At 43.6% G+C, this 15,758-nt stretch overlaps 1 protein-coding gene across 1 annotated transcript in view; it reads left to right on the top strand.

The window, feature by feature from the left end:
* Positions 1–12,825: 12,825 nt before the first annotated feature.
* LOC119316268 (glyoxylate/succinic semialdehyde reductase 1-like) overlaps positions 12,826–15,758 on the top strand; it is a 5,167-nt gene continuing 2,234 nt past the window's right edge. Inside the window, exons 1-4 of the mRNA XM_037590576.1 lie at positions 12,826–13,102; positions 13,246–13,356; positions 13,456–13,557; positions 15,360–15,461. Of these exons, the coding sequence (XP_037446473.1) occupies positions 12,998–13,102; positions 13,246–13,356; positions 13,456–13,557; positions 15,360–15,461 (420 nt within the window). The 5' untranslated portion in view covers positions 12,826–12,997. The remainder of the gene's footprint in view (positions 13,103–13,245; positions 13,357–13,455; positions 13,558–15,359; positions 15,462–15,758) is intronic.

Below are 15,758 nucleotides of genomic sequence, written 5' to 3'. Positions count from 1 at the left end.
TTTGCAACTTGGGGGCTTGATATGGTTGGACCCTTCAAGCGCTCTAAGGACAAGAAGACCCACCTGTTAGTAGCAGTTGATAAATTCACTAAATGGGTGGAGGCAGAGCCAGTCAGCAAGTGTGATGCAGCCACGGCAGTTCAATTCATCAAAAAGGTGATATTCCGGTTTGGTTTTCCACACAATATTATAACAGATAATGGCACTAATCTGTCAAAAGGGGAGATGGAAGAATTCTGTCAACGTGAGCACATCCGGCTTGATCTAGCATCAGTGGCTCACCCCCAATCTAATGGTCAAGCGGAAAGGGCAAATCAAGAAATTCTAAGGGGTATCAAACCAAGGCTTATGGTTCCCTTAAAGCGGACGCCGGGTTGTTGGGTTGAGGAGCTACCTTCTGTGTTATGGAGCATCAACACCACATCCAATAGGTCTACAGGTTACACACCTTTCTTCATGGTTTATGGAGCGGAGGCAGTTCTTCCTAGTGACATCCGTCACGATTCGCCCCGTGTTGCAGCTTATGTTGAAGCTGATAATGAGAAGGCACGTCAGGATTCTCTGGACCTGTTGGATGAAGAGCGTGATCTTGCAGCAGCATGTTCGGCGATTTATCAACAAGATCTTCGACGTTATCACAGCCGCCGGGTTAAAACTAGAACCTTTCAAGAAGGTGATTTGGTGCTCCGGCTCATCCAGGATCAGACTGATATGCACAAGTTATCCCCCCCCTTGGGAAGGACCCTTTGTGGTCAGCAAAAATCTGCACAATGGATCTTACTACCTCATTGATGTTCGAGAGCATGAAGACTCACGTCAATCGCAGGAGGAGACAAAGCGGCCATGGAACATAGCTCTCCTTCGGCCTTACTATACTTGAAGCCATAGGCTCTTCATTTGTACATATTTATGACAGTGTATATATCATATAATACACCGGAGCCTCCGTTATAAGCGGGGTATCTGTTCTTTCTTATATCATGTGTGTGCTCTTACAAGTTAACTAACAAAGCGGAGTCTTTGTTAAACCGGCTTTAGCAGCTGCATAGAGATAAATAAAATCACTAGGGGACTTGGTCATGTTTGAACCACAGCTACACCTCTTGATAGGCATTTCAGCCACACAAGGAAAAATTTGTGGAGCCAAAGAGAGTGTTGTACACAGTACAGACTCAAACATAGGCACACACTGAGCATCGCTCACAAAGTTACTTGGGGTCTCTTTTTTGCAAAGCAACAAAGAGTTTGAAAGGACCCTCGTAATTGGCTATTAAGCCACGGCTTGGAAGCCTGGTGTATTCACCTAAAAACCCGGGTTAGCCTGCCTTCATCAAGTAAGCCACTTCTATCCAGGTAATCCTGGTATGACCCATCGAACGTTTGACAAGTCAATCTTTTACAGACCCTGAACTTGTCATAGTTAAAATGATGATTGGTTAATTAGAGGCCCATCTTAAAAGGCTTTGTTAAATGGTTTAACTCAGAGGCCTGGCAGCCCATGAAAAGCCTCGATTTGGAGCCTGGCAGCTGAAGGAAATATGCCCTAGAGGCAATAATAAAGTTATTATTTATTTCCTTATATCATGATAAATGTTTATTATTCATGCTAGAATTGTATTAACTGGAAATATAATACATGTGTGAATACATAGACAAACAGAGTGTCACTAGTATGCCTCTACTTGACTAGCTTGTTAATCGAAGATGGTTATGTTTCCTAACCATAAACAAAAGAGTTGTTATTTGATTAACGGGATCACATCATTAGGAGAATGATGTGATTGACATGACCCATTCCATTAGCTTAGCACCCGATCGTTTAGTATGTTGCTATTGCTTTCTTCATGACTTATACATGTTCCTATGACTATGATATTATGCAACTCCCGTTTGCCGGAGGAACACTTTGTGTGCTACCAAACGTCACAACATAACTGGGTGATTATAAAGGAGCTCTACATGTGTCTCCAAAGGTACATGTTGGGTTGGCGTATTTCGAGATTAGGATTTGTCACTCCGATTGTCGGAGAGGTATCTCTGGGCCCTCTCGGTAATGCACATCACATAAGCCTTGCAAGCATTGCAACTAATGAGTTAGTTGTGAGATGATGTATTACGGAACGAGTAAAGAGACTTGCCAGTGACGAGATTGAACTAGGTATTAAGATACCGACGATCGAATCTCGGGCAAGTAACATACCGATGACAAAGGGAACAACGTATGTTGTTATGCGGTCTGACCGATAAAGATCTTCGTAGAATATGTAGGAGCCAATATGGGCATCCAGGTCCCGCTATTGGTTATTGACCGGAGACGTGTCTCGGTCATGTCTACATTGTTCTCGAACTGTAGGGTCCGCACGCTTAAGGTTTTGATGACAGTTATATTATGAGTTTATGAGATTTGATGTACCGAAGGAGTTCGGAGTCCCGGATGAGATAGGGGACATGATGAGGAGTCTCGAAATGGTCGAGACATAAAGATCGATATATTGGACGACTATATTCGGACATCAGAAAGGTTCCGAGTGATTCGGGTATTTTTCGGAGTACCGGAGAGTTACGAGAATTCGCCGGGGAGTATATGGGCCTTATTGGGCCATACGGGAATAGAGGAGAGAGGCCAAAAGGAAGGAGGCCTGCGCCCCCCCTCTGGTCCGAATTGGACAAGGGGCGCAGCCCCCTTTTCCTTCTTCATCTCCCCCTCTTTCCCCTTCTCCTACTCCAACAAGGAAGGAGTCCTACTCCCGGTGGGAGTAGGACTCCCCTTGGCGCGCCCCCTCCTAGGCCGGCCGCCCCTCCCCCTTGCTCCATTATATACGGGGGCAGGGGGCACCTCTAGACACACAAGTTGATCTTCATGATCGTTCCTTAGCCGTGTGCGGTGCCCCCCTCCACCATATTCCACCTCGGTCATATTGTAGCGGTGCTTAGGCGAAGCCCTGCGACGGTAGAACATCAAGATCGTCACCACGCCGTCGTGCTGACGGAACTCCTCCCCGACGCTTTGCTAGATCGGAGCCCGAGGATCGTCATCGAGCTGAACGTGTGCCAAGAACTCGGAGGTGCCGGAGTAACGGTGCTTGGATCGGTCGGACCGTGAAGACGTACGACTACATCAACCACGTTGTGCTAATGCTTCCGTTGTCGATCTACAAGGGTACGTAGATCCCACTCTCCCCTCTCGTTGCTATGCATCACCATGATCTTGCGTGTGCATAGGAATTTTTTTGAAATTACTACGAAACCCAACAACAGTTTGTAAAAAGCCTTGCATATTTTCCTATTTGAATTTTGTTTATTGAAAATCATAAGTATTTTTTGTTAAACCAGCGTCCTTGACCCCAGGGGCGGAGCCAGGATTTGGACATGGGGGGGGGGCCAAGGCAAACCAAGCAAAGAAAAAAAATCCAGTACAAAAATAATCATATAGAACAAGGTTTTGCTGAAGTGACATAATATCCTTACATTTCTATTAATTTAAAGTGGCCTCTACGATTGCCAATAAGATCGAAAATATTAATAATTTCATCAGAAGATATCTTAGCTGCTAATTTTTTTTCTATGTAAATTATCATGCAATGGCGAAGCAAATCATCTCCCATTTTACTTCGAAGACGTGTCTTGAAAATTTTCATAGCCGAAAAAGCCCGCTCTGCAGTTGCCGTTGAGACTGGGAGAGTGATAACTAGTCGCAACAACCTGTCAACCATTGGATATGAAGAAGCTTTTCCTGTTTTAACTAGTCCTTTTGTTAAATCAGCAATAGATGGCAAGGTCATCAGTTCTGGATGGTTGCACACATCTAGCTGAAAATGAGGTAGCTGACTTTCCAACTGGGCTAATTCTTGACTTGAAAAATCAGCGGGATAGAATTTTTCTGCAAGAGTGCTTATCTTTGGGATATCAAAAGATTCATGCCTTGGATCCAATGATGAACAGAGAGTAAGGAGCTCAGTTGCTTGTGTACTGAATCGATCATTCAGTTCACTCAACTGTTGATCAATTGCAACACTGAAAACATCAACTTTGTAGTGGTGGAGCGTTGTTGTGTTGTCATGCTTATTCCGAGATTTGGTAACATCAACATACCTAATTTCATTACAAAGTCAGCTAAATTCTCAATATAAAAAGCAACCAATATATAACTTAATATCAGTGAAGTAATTTTTGAGAGTAGAAAAACATACTTGCGGTCCAAATCTGGGATATCAATCTCATGCTTCACGCAAAAAGATTTGACCTCCTCTAAAAGAGATTCCCAACCATGTTCCCTTAGCTCACCAAGTAGGACCTTTGTGTTAGAAACAGAATCCATGGCATTTAAAATATCCAAAGATTTGTATTGGAGTTTCTGACACAACACATCAGTGATCTTCATAATCTTTTCCATCAGATGTAGAATGAACACGAAATCAAATGATAGGACAATTTTCAGGGATCCAACGGCATCACCACGAGAATATTTTGAGACTGAACGGTCACTTGCTATACCTCTTAAGACGGCAACTGTAGCAGCAAACATCTTCTTTAAGCTCCGTATGGACTTATAGTGTGAACTCCATCTTGTGTCTCCTGGTCTCTGTAAGGTTCCTATTTGGTTTTGCCCTCTGCCTGTATCAAGCTCTCCCAACTCAATTTCACGAGCAATTTCCTCCGCTTGGTTCGCTAGTAGCTCATCACTGCGCTTTGTAGAAGCACTAACGACATTTATTACAAAATTTGCATTCTGAAAGAAGTTATGTACCTCATGTACCTCTCGTGATGCAGCAACAAGCGCCAGTTGTAATTGCCATACAATGAATATAGTAGGCATACGGACACTCACGGAGAATAAGAGCCTTCAATCCATTCCATTCCCCTCTCATATTACTTGCACCGTCATATGCTTGGCCCCTGATGTCTTGTACGTTCAAATTATTATCTGACAGTACAGTACAGATTGCATTTTTCAAAGTTAAGGCAGCAGTGTCATTAACATGAACTAGATCAAGGAAACGCTCAATTATTTCTGCTTCTTTGTTGGCAAACCAAAGAACAACTGCCATTTGTTCTTTTTTTGATTCATCCCGAGCTTCATCAACCATTATACAGAACTTGGCATTACCTATTTCTTCTCTAATTGCCTTTTGCACTTCTAGAGCAAGTATGCCAACAATCTCTTTCTGAACTTCTCCGGATGTATACTTTGCATTACCTGGGGCATTTTCCAGAACAACTCCTGCGACATCCTTATTGTACGATGCAAGAATCTTAAGCATTTCAAGAAAATTCCCTTGGTTCTTAGACCCCGTAGATTCATCATGACCTCTAAGAGAACAAGCTTGGAATATCAGCCACCTATGGGACAAAGTGACTAGATGTTAGATACCAAAACATCAAGTCGGGCCAAATTTTAGTGGTGTAAAAAAACTTGCTTACCTCATGACATCGATGGTAGTCTTAAGCCTCAATCTCGCAGCAGTAGCTACTTTCTCATTTTTCTTTTCCATCACCTTGTCGATATGGGCCATACTGGTCTTGAGATCTTCATAGCACCGAGCTGAATAGTTGTGAGCAGAGTTCGGGCCCCCAACATGAGTTAAAAAAGCACACGCTTTTCCATCGTTAACCTTTTTCCAGTTTCGAAAACCCTTGACGGAGAATGTATCAGACCCACATCTCCCAACAGGTTTTTTTGAGAAAAGAAAGCACGGCAAACAATATGCGCTGTCAGTGTGTGTTGAATACTCAAGCCACCAGAAATTTGTGTACCAATCTTTTTGAAATCGACGACGGTGTTTAGACTTTTCATCAAATGGGTATTCTTCCAACTCTGGTCGATATGCTCCCTTGGATATATAAAAATGCCGAGCATCATCTTGCTTGTCCGGTGGGAGCTCCCAAATTTGACAACGTTTACCAGGGTCTCTCTGATAAGGTGTGGTTATAACTTCTGCTTGTTCTGTAACATTTACAATGTCCGGCATATCCTGATCAGAAGTGTTAACTGGACTCGGATTTGTATCTTGCACATCCGCCTCAATAACGATTTCAGTAGGTTGAGAACTTGAAGCAATTGGCTTAAAAAAAGCATTAATCTTAGTGGTGTTTGGCCCTGCTTTTCTCTTCATAGCTGCTGCCTGCGGATTGGAACGGAGTCATGGAGAATTAACATACTGTATAACAGTACAAGTTTGACATAATCACATAAAAAATTGCATCAGAGATAGGAACTAATACAAGATAATAGATAATTTGCATCACAAAAAGAATAACTAATATTCAGTCCCTGCACTGCACACAGTACAACACTAAAACTATCATGATAATTCTGGACATGTGAAAGATGGAAATTGGGAACTCTTCATTGAATCATAGAGTGTAAAGTCACAAATTACACAACCAAATTACCAAAAGAAAAGAAAATCTGGAGCATCAATTCAAGTATTCGACACTGAATGTCTGAATCACTGATACAAAAGTTGAGAATAGGTGGATGAGAATCTGACTTGCTCGTTCATTGGTTGAAGCGGGAAGAACTTGACAAGTGCAGCAGCCAAAAATACCTGAATATGTGAATCAAATCGTCTGATCGCGAACTCAAGAGCAGCAGGCCTACGTCCTGGGAGCAGCCGAGCAGAGGCAGAGGCGCAGCCGCGCAGAGCAAGATGCGAGGCAACTGGGCGTCGGCGAGAAGCAGCCAAGCAGGACAGGCGAGAAGGAGGCGAGGCGACTGGGCGAGAAGGGCAAGAGACGAACAGAGTACAGACTACAGATACAGAGGCGAGGGCGTCGAAAACTGGAATGGCGGCGGCGACTAATCCCATGTAATTATGATGGAAGCTAGCCAGCTAGGGGACTAAGCCAATTCCCATCGGCTGATCGGCCGCTTCCGCTTCTATTCTAGTGGGCTTTTTCCACATGCGCCTTTTCTTTCTACCAATATTTGACGCTGGAGTAATCTAATGGGGGGGGGGCAAATACACGTGTACCTGCGTATGTTTCATCGATTGTACATGATGTACTTCACGTTCGCTGGATCGTTGGGGGGGGGCAGGCCCCTGTTCGCCCCCCTGTCTCCGCCCCTGCTTGACCCGGCTTGCTTTTCAACTACCAGTTGTTGGCACATGATCAATTATAAACCGGTGTTCATTGACCCGGTCTGGTTTGACTAAATCACCAGCGTTATAAAGAAAATCCGGTAGTTATACCGGTCCGGTTTAATATATAGACCAGCATTATGAAGATGAAATTATCAAACGTTCCGGATTGGTATTAACACCTTTGTCGTATACACGTTTGGTCAATCACTGAGGTATGTTCTGTACATTACTTTTTGTACAAACACTTGATTATTCATTTAAGTACTATATACTTCTTGGATATTATGACATGTCTAGCGATAAACCGCTAGACGCTTTTAAATTTTTGTACCCAGGCAGGCAAGTCATCATAGGCTATGCATAAAATATATCCCGAAGGGCGGCACAGATTGTCACAAAACGTTACGAAACATGCTCGATGGCATGGCAGATAAACAGAGTTTCAGCTATCCTATTACATGAAGCTTCAAAGCGGCTCAAACAGTGCCATTGTTTTTCATAGTAGCCATATAAACCGGCAACCGGATCAGGACTCTTCATCATGACGGTTTGACGGTTGCGGATTAGTTGATGTAGGCACTTCTTCATCCCTCCTCAGCCGCTGGAAATCAGCCGTTGACCAATCGATTCTGGTTAAAGCTTGGAACACTGCTTCCTCATGGATAAGATCAGAAGGGTTAATATCAGGGGCGTAAGTGTGCTTACGAATCGGAGGCACAAGTTCTTCGACTTCATGTATGTCGGCCGGCTGTCTTTTCCCTTCTGCATCATAAAACGGTTGAAAATGAGACAAATAGGTATCCTCAGCCAACTTGTTGGCCACTGGCCGCATCTGTTTGGTCAGCCGCCAAAGATCATCATTGTCAAAGTTTGAACCGTCTTCTTTAACGCCTGGATATCCTTTAATGATATCCTCCGCTTCAAGGTCTGGAATCCAGGCCTTGGCTCGAATAAGGGCGGTTAATGCTCCTGCTCTGGCAGCGGCTCTCTTCAACTCGGCAATATGCGCTGGTAACATGCCCAGCTTCTCAAGGGTCTCCTTAATCAAAGTTGGAGCCGGTTTGCTATAAGCCGTCGTACTAATGGCCCGCTGAGACCCAGAGTATAGCTGCTCAACCAATGTATATGCCGCTTTGAGCTTCATCCGCATATTTGCACCAAGATGAGTGATCCGAGTGCCTGCCAAAGATTTTATCAACATTTTGGTCAGTTTTAAGATTCATTGACTAGCGCAACATACATAAGCAGACACTTACCAAAGATAGCAGAGGTCATAGCATTGATTTGACGCTTCAAATCGGCTAGTTCTTCAACCACTGGTTTCAGGGCTGCCTCGGCGTCTACAGCTCTTTTGGTTAAACCGGCTTTTTCGGTTTCCCATTCAGCACGATCTTGGTTGAAGGATTCTTTCAGCTTTTCCATTCCGGCCAAGGCCTGGGTCAGCTCCTCTTTGGCTTTTGCAGCTTCGGCTTGTTGACACTTCATATTTTCTTGCAAGTCAGAGTTTCGGGCATCTTTGCTTCTCAATTCAGCCTGCAATATTGAAGGTATATTCAACAAACAACATATTTATGCACTAAGTATAAAGCATCTAACAAGTTATCCACTTCATACTTGGGGGCTAATGCCTATTTGCTCTCAAATACTACACTCTATACAAGTCTCCAGAACAATGCAAGCATTATCCTTGACACTTGGGGGCTAATGTACGTCTATTCTAAAAAAGGATTGTGTGGATTAAAAACCGGATTAACTTGCCAAGTTAAACCGGCCTTTGAGGGCTATGCTGCAGAAAGTTATCTAATTTTTTCAAAGATGAGTCTTATCTATTATTGGCGACACGCCTTTGCAAGGATCAATGATGGGATGCTTGAAGTATTACAAAGACCCGGTTTGTGATTAACAATCATAAAACGACCCTTGGGGGCTATTTGGGATAGTGTTTCAGCTATAAATCAATATACAAAGGTAGAAGAATTTACCTCATATCGCTCTTTCATCAAGTTCACCAAACCGGCTTCGTAATCCCGGTTTGAGTGCAGACGGTTCAATAAGCCGGAGTGAAGCTCATCAGCGTTAAGATGAGCATAGTTTGATAAGTCGCTGCTCCATTTACCTTTATCCCTGGCAATTTGCTCTTCTTTGGCACTATGCTGAGCTAAAATGACGGGATGGCCAGGAGAGTTGTGGCCTATTCCGGTAATAATAACATCATCACCTTGGCCTTCAAGATTTTTGATGGATGATGATGGAATTTCAGTGTCTTTCATTGGACTAGCCCGGTTTGGTTCAGCCGGTTCAGTATTGGGCGCGGCAGGCTCAGCATCTGTTGGTTCGTTGGTATGTTGGCCTTCAAGGGGCGGATCATCAAAAGTAGCTTCAGGATGGGGGCCTTCTGGTTCATCAGTCTGTTCCGGTTCACCTCTTGGTTCTTCTTCTTCGATGACAGGGTCTTCTGGTGGATTGGTGACCCGAGCTTTCTTGCTGGGTCTGGCTTTGACCCTGCAAACAGAATAAAAAGGATTTAGGGCGCATTGAAAGGAAAGGTTTTTTACAACTCACCCGGCCATAGTTTTCAAAGGGGGGAGTTGAGTTGCTGTCGATTCACCAGAAGAGGAAGGAGGTGTCACCTGATAATTTGAATCAGACGGATTAAGAGGCTGTCTAAAATAACCTGCCTTGGGGTAAGAATGGTCAGAAGTAGGAGAGACCTCAGACTGGCGCTTCCGAACCGGAGTGTTAGGTAAACCGGCAGAAGTGACCTGTTGGCCACTATGCCGGGTTGTCCGGCGAGCTTCATGCTGTTGAGTCTTAAAAAATAAATGTTGGATCCAAGTGAGCAAGAGGATGAGAAAAGCTTACTTTCCGGATTGCTTGGTGAGTTTTTTGTGTTGGCATAGAGTCTGAACCGGAGGAAAGGGTAATTACCTCTACGTCATCAGCTTGACTAGCTTCTGCCTCCTCCTGAGGAAGATCATTGTTAACAAGATGCATAAAAAGAGAGCCAAGTGAGTCAAGTTCTACCTCAACTTCTGGATCATCAGTATCATCATCAAGCTCCATATTTATCCGGTCAGCCGTTTTCCACTTTGACGTCCATTTTACGGCTTTGGTCTTCGGACGGGATGGCTTGACCGCTTTGTCTCCAGTTGGCTTTGCCGCTTTCTCTATGGATTTTTGCCCACCCCTAGATGGAACGAAGAAGTGACGCGGGGAGGCTGGTGGCCGAACAGGTAGAGAAGAAGTGGTGGGCGGGGAGGCAGGCGGCGGTGGTGAAGACGAGAGGCAGAGGAGAGGAGTTGAGGCCGGTGGGGATGATTTTTCTCGGTCGAGACTCGAGAGGTGGGATCGGGTCAGGACTCGGGAGCAAGAAAGGTTGGGGTGAGGGACTTGTGAACGTGCGCACGTGGTCACTGTTGTTTCTGGTTTTGGTGAGGGTGTGAGAGCGTGGACGTCGCTGGTGCCTGGTGGCAGCACGGTGTAATTGATACCGTGGCGGGATGAGGTTGCTAAACACTATTTTGTTTTAGCGTGAGACTGTACGGGGATCAATAGATGGATAGGATTTTGTTTGGATCCCTGCACTTCGTGTTTTTATAGGAGTAGTATATATGTGATGTGTAAGTTTCACTAGCAAAAGAGCCCGTGCGTTGCAACGGGAGAAAAAACAACACACGCTCTTAACCCAATATCCATCACTCAAAACCAAAATAGGTCCACATCCTTTATTTTAGCGGAGCATCAAATTTGTATTGCCGCTTATCCTTCTCACCCTTGTCAGCGGTAGCCTCAGTGTTCACACAAATTAATGTCTGTTTGAATGTGGTTAATTCTAAGGCATCTCTCTCTCCCCCTCTCCCCCCTCTCTCTCTCGCTCTCTCTCGCCCTCGCAACGAGAAATCTGTTATTTTTCCTTTGCGAGGCTTTTCAGAGGTGTGCATGCGTGGTTATCGATATTTTTGTTTGTCTTTATATGGTTTTAGTTGGTGTTTATTTGTAATCCGGATCGCCATGGTACGAAAGAAAAATAGATCATGCTCTCTCGCGATGAGAAATCTGTTGTTTTTCCCTTGTGAGGTTTTTCACAGGTGTGCGTGTGTGGTTATCGATATTTTCTTTCGTCTCTATATGGTTCTAGTGGGTGTTTATTTGCAATCCGGGCTGCCGCCAATATGATGAAAAACGGACCGTGTGCTACATATTATAATTTTGCTTTCAAAATAATATTTAGAAAATATTTAATAGGTAAAAATAACATCATATTCAAAATGTACACATTTCTAATCAAATTTCATATATAAAATATTAAAATCGGAGTAAAGGTTTAAAAGATATAATAATTTAGAAAACCATTTGTTTCACTTAAATATGATCCGCAGGTGAATTACCTAAAAAGTAAAAAGGTTTCAAAAAAATGCAAAATAACGGTTCGGATATGAATTGAGTGTGTATTGTGGGTTAATTCATAGAAAGCATAGGATTTTTTTGCAAAGTTGTGTGACCGACCGCCAGAAGCACTCCTTAGCTTATTATTAGGTATAGTAAATATGCTCGTGCTTCTCAACGGGTGAAAAATTATTATCCCTGCATGGCCGCATCCTCCTATTAAATGGCCATGTCGTCCCAGACTCAAAAATCAGGCTAAGAAGATGTGGTGGAGATAAAAAAAGTCTTTGAAATTATGTGCCAAAAATGACATAAGGAGTTAGAAAAGGCAATTGAGACTTGAAGTGTTGCGATGGTATCATGGCCTAATTTCATAAAAGCATCTACGGTATTCTTTTTTGTCCTATAAAAACAGCCTTCATACACTGCAAGGATCAAAGTTGTTGTCTTCAAGCTTGATGTTCCTCTAGCTTTATAGTACGTCTTCAGTAAACGAACAAATTTGAATTAATTGGTCTCACTTATGAGCAACCGTTGTACCTGATGATATTTATTAATAGATCGATTAGAAGCAAGCCAATCCAAGACAGTTGAACAACAAAATATGATGAATCAGAATATCGAATCACTGCTTGAAGTTAATTAAATGGAAAAAATTAAAAACAAACCAATACGAAAGAATAAACCTTTTTTGGACACCGTCTCGCGTAAACCTACTCATCAAGAGCTACCAACATCAGCATCTGAGGAGCCAACACCAGCATGCAGAGACCGGATCCCATAATCATATTTAATTAGGAGTCAATTACCCATAATCCGGCTTAATTAGCAGTGCAGGCCCAACGGCCCATGCAAGGTAGCACGAAAAAAAAGAAGATAAACTACAGCCCAACACCGATGAAAGAAACAATTCCCGGATAAATTGGACGAGCTATCAGTAAAAAATATGTACAGGAACTTAATGGAGTTGGTTAGTGCAACAAGCCCCCACGTTGGTGGCCTCTGATCGAATCCTAGTGCCCCTGCTTTTCTCTTTTTTTGTATTTCTATATCTTAAATTAAAACGCACGTAGAATCACGAAAAGAAGCGTATTGTGTATAGTCAATCCATGCTTTATTATTAGAAAAAAAAAGATATAAGGTTTGTTCACGTAGAGAAAAATAAATATTGGAAGAGCTTTATTTGGGACCTGCGAAAGCATCAATCCGTAATAATTTGAAAACTATTATTGAGGTGGGAGAGTTTTTTTAAGAATCTGCTGGATGGAGATGCCCAGCGCACCAGAAATTCTAGGATAAAGCGAACGACAAGGATAAATAGAATTAAAAAATAAAGTCGAGGGGATCGGCGGGCTGTGGCTGCCCACTGGAGGAGCACAGGTGTGTGTCGCTAGCGGCGGGTGCGTGTGCGCGTGCAGTCAGGGAAGAGGGGACGAGCGAGAGAGAAGAGGAGCCAACCTCCGCCGCCACGGCTTCCGCGTGCTAGGAAGACGAAGCAGAGCAGCAGCAGGGAGAGGGAGGCCGCGATGGAGGTGGGCTTCCTGGGACTGGGCATCATGGGCAAGGCAATGGCGGCCAACCTCCTCCGCCACGGCTTCCGCGTCACCGTCTGGAACCGGACCCTGTCCAAGGTACGCGACGCCCCCCGATTCGCCGATCCATCCGTCTGTGGCTTGGCAGATCGATCGATCGATCGATTCATATGCCATGCTCTGTCCCCTTTTGTTTTTATCCGATAATAATCTCGAGAACCTGTGGCGATTTTTGTTGGCAGTGCGACGAGCTCGTCGCGATGGGTGCCGCCGTCGGGGACACGCCGGCGTCCGTCGTCGCTAAGTGCAAGTACACCATCGCCATGCTCTCCGATCCCAGCGCCGCGCTATCCGTTAAGAGACGCCGGGAACCCTTTTGTTCTTACTCCAGCGTTGCAGGGTGCCGTTGTTGTCGCTGATATCCCCATTTCTTGCCTGTCGAATTCATCTAGGTTGTTTTCGACAAGGATGGCGTGCTCGAGCAAATCGGAGAGGGCAAGGGCTACGTGGATATGTCCACTGTTGATGCTGCAACTTCTTGCAAGATAAGCGAGGTATTCTTCTTGCTTATGGCTTTTGTAACAGTCAGAGTCCGGTGTCATTTCTGTTTGCCCCCGTGCACTGTCGTAAGTCCGATTCGCTGGGTATTGTTATCACATAGTACTAGAAAAGGGTGAGTCTGTGTTTTTTTGGTTTTCAATCCTGAGCTCCTGAATTGGGTGCTCAGAGGGTTAGGTTGATTAAGTTGCTGTGAACCCATTACTCGCCTTCTGCATCATTGATGGCATGTTCACAGGGTTAAGTTATGTTTCAGATAGTTGAGTTACATTTTGCATCTACTTGTCAATAAAGTTCGCCAGAGATGAAAATTCTGTAGCTGGACACAGGTAGGTCGACATATTAAAAGAGGAAACTGAGGAGTCACATAATAGGCATATCAATTATACTAAATAGGAGACGAGGGAGGGTGATTTATATTTGGAATGATAACAAACAGCAATATAATGAGGATGTGGATTCTAACTAGTCTGATCATACCCATGAGGCGAGTAGCATGTGGACTGCATGCTCCTGTGGTTGCAGCCGCAGCTGCTGGTTCCTGGATGTTGAGACTGGAACAGAACTCGGTGAACACTAGCACTGTGAATCCGTTGGTGAACATGTCAGCATGCTTAGCATTAGTCAATATAGCCACCTTTTTCTAGTAGAATACAAACATCAACCTCAATGTGCTTGATCCGTTGGTGCTTCACTGAGTTGACGAACAATTATTCTATGTTGGTTTTGTCTCAGTAAACAATGTACAATATGCGAGTCGATGATGTAGCTCCTGCAGCAGCTGGCATAACCAACATGTTTCAGCGACATCGTGAGTTGTGGCATGATACTTGGCTTACACAATAGACTGGGACTCGTGACGTTCTTATTTGGAAGACCAAGAAATGATATCATCGCCCAAGCATACGCAGAATCGATGTGTTGAGCAGCAGGCTTAAGGAGTAGGACAGCGAACCCAATCGGCATAGGCATAAGTGAGAAGAGATGTAGGAGACGATGGAATAATGAAGCACAAATAGATGAATTCCCAAATAGTGAAGCATAAGTGAGAAGAGATGTAGGAGACGATGCATTCCTAGATCAATAGTGGGCCTGATATAACGAATCGTACGCTCTCATAATATATGGTGAGGAACAAATAGATGAATACAAGTCACATATTGCATTTGCCTAAATTTGTGTTTCTAGCAAATGCTAAATCTTAGTCCTTATTTGTTGACAGTATCAACCTAATATATTTCTAGCATATCTATGAGTTTATTCCCTTCTTCTCCAATTAACATGGTTTTCTTTCTGCCCTTTTTATTTCATCAATTTTGAGACCGCCCCCCCCCCCCTAAGTTTTGTCATCGCAATGACTAGATTGGTTACTTTCTTTGGCTGGGCATCGTTATCACACACTAGAAAAGGGTGAGGTTGTGTTCTTTTGGTTCTCAATCCCGAGTTCCTGAATTGGGTGCTAGTCTCAAGTCGATTGATTAAGCTGTTGTGAACCCATTACTCACCTTTTGCGTCATTGATGCCCATGTTCAGAGGGTTAGGTTATGTTCAGATAGTTGGGTTACATTTTATTGTATCTACTTGTGAATAGAGTTCGCCAGAGTATAAGTAGCTGGCCACAGGTAGAATATGCTGGACTAAAAGAATATCCCCAATGTTTTGTGTGGACGTATTTAAAGAGGAAACTGAATCACATAATAGGCGTATATCAATTATATCAATGCTAGATTAGCTACTTTCATTAGTAAAATCATTAGTGTTTAGTGCAATGAACTTTCCTTGATAAAATGTTTTGCAGGCGGTTAAACAAAAGGGCGGAGCTTTTGTTGAAGCTCCAGTTTCAGGGAGCAAGAAGCCAGCTGAAGATGGCCAATTGGTCATTCTTGCTGCAGGCGACAAGGTAATTCACTCTGTTGTGATGATCACTTGCAAGCGTTATTGCAAACCAAATTGTGCTTTAAACAAAGATTTTTCCTAGAAACATTTTCCGCCATATCTCCAGCTCATTTCTTTCGATTGATTGCTTCTGGTGATTTTGGTATAATGATCATAATATTTTCCTTGTTATGTAAAGCATGGAAACTCATTTTCTTGTAGCAAAAAACAGTGAAACTCTTGGCAATATTCAACCCTTGTAGTGCCCGTAATAATTTCTTGCCTATGTGTGCCTGGTGCCTGCTTGGTTATACAAATACTC

Source organism: Triticum dicoccoides, chromosome 6A, assembly GCF_002162155.2.
Source record: "Triticum dicoccoides isolate Atlit2015 ecotype Zavitan chromosome 6A, WEW_v2.0, whole genome shotgun sequence".
NCBI lineage: Eukaryota > Viridiplantae > Streptophyta > Magnoliopsida > Poales > Poaceae > Triticum > Triticum dicoccoides.
Note: the sequence above shows the minus strand (reverse complement) of the source record. Positions and strands in the feature narration are given on the sequence as shown.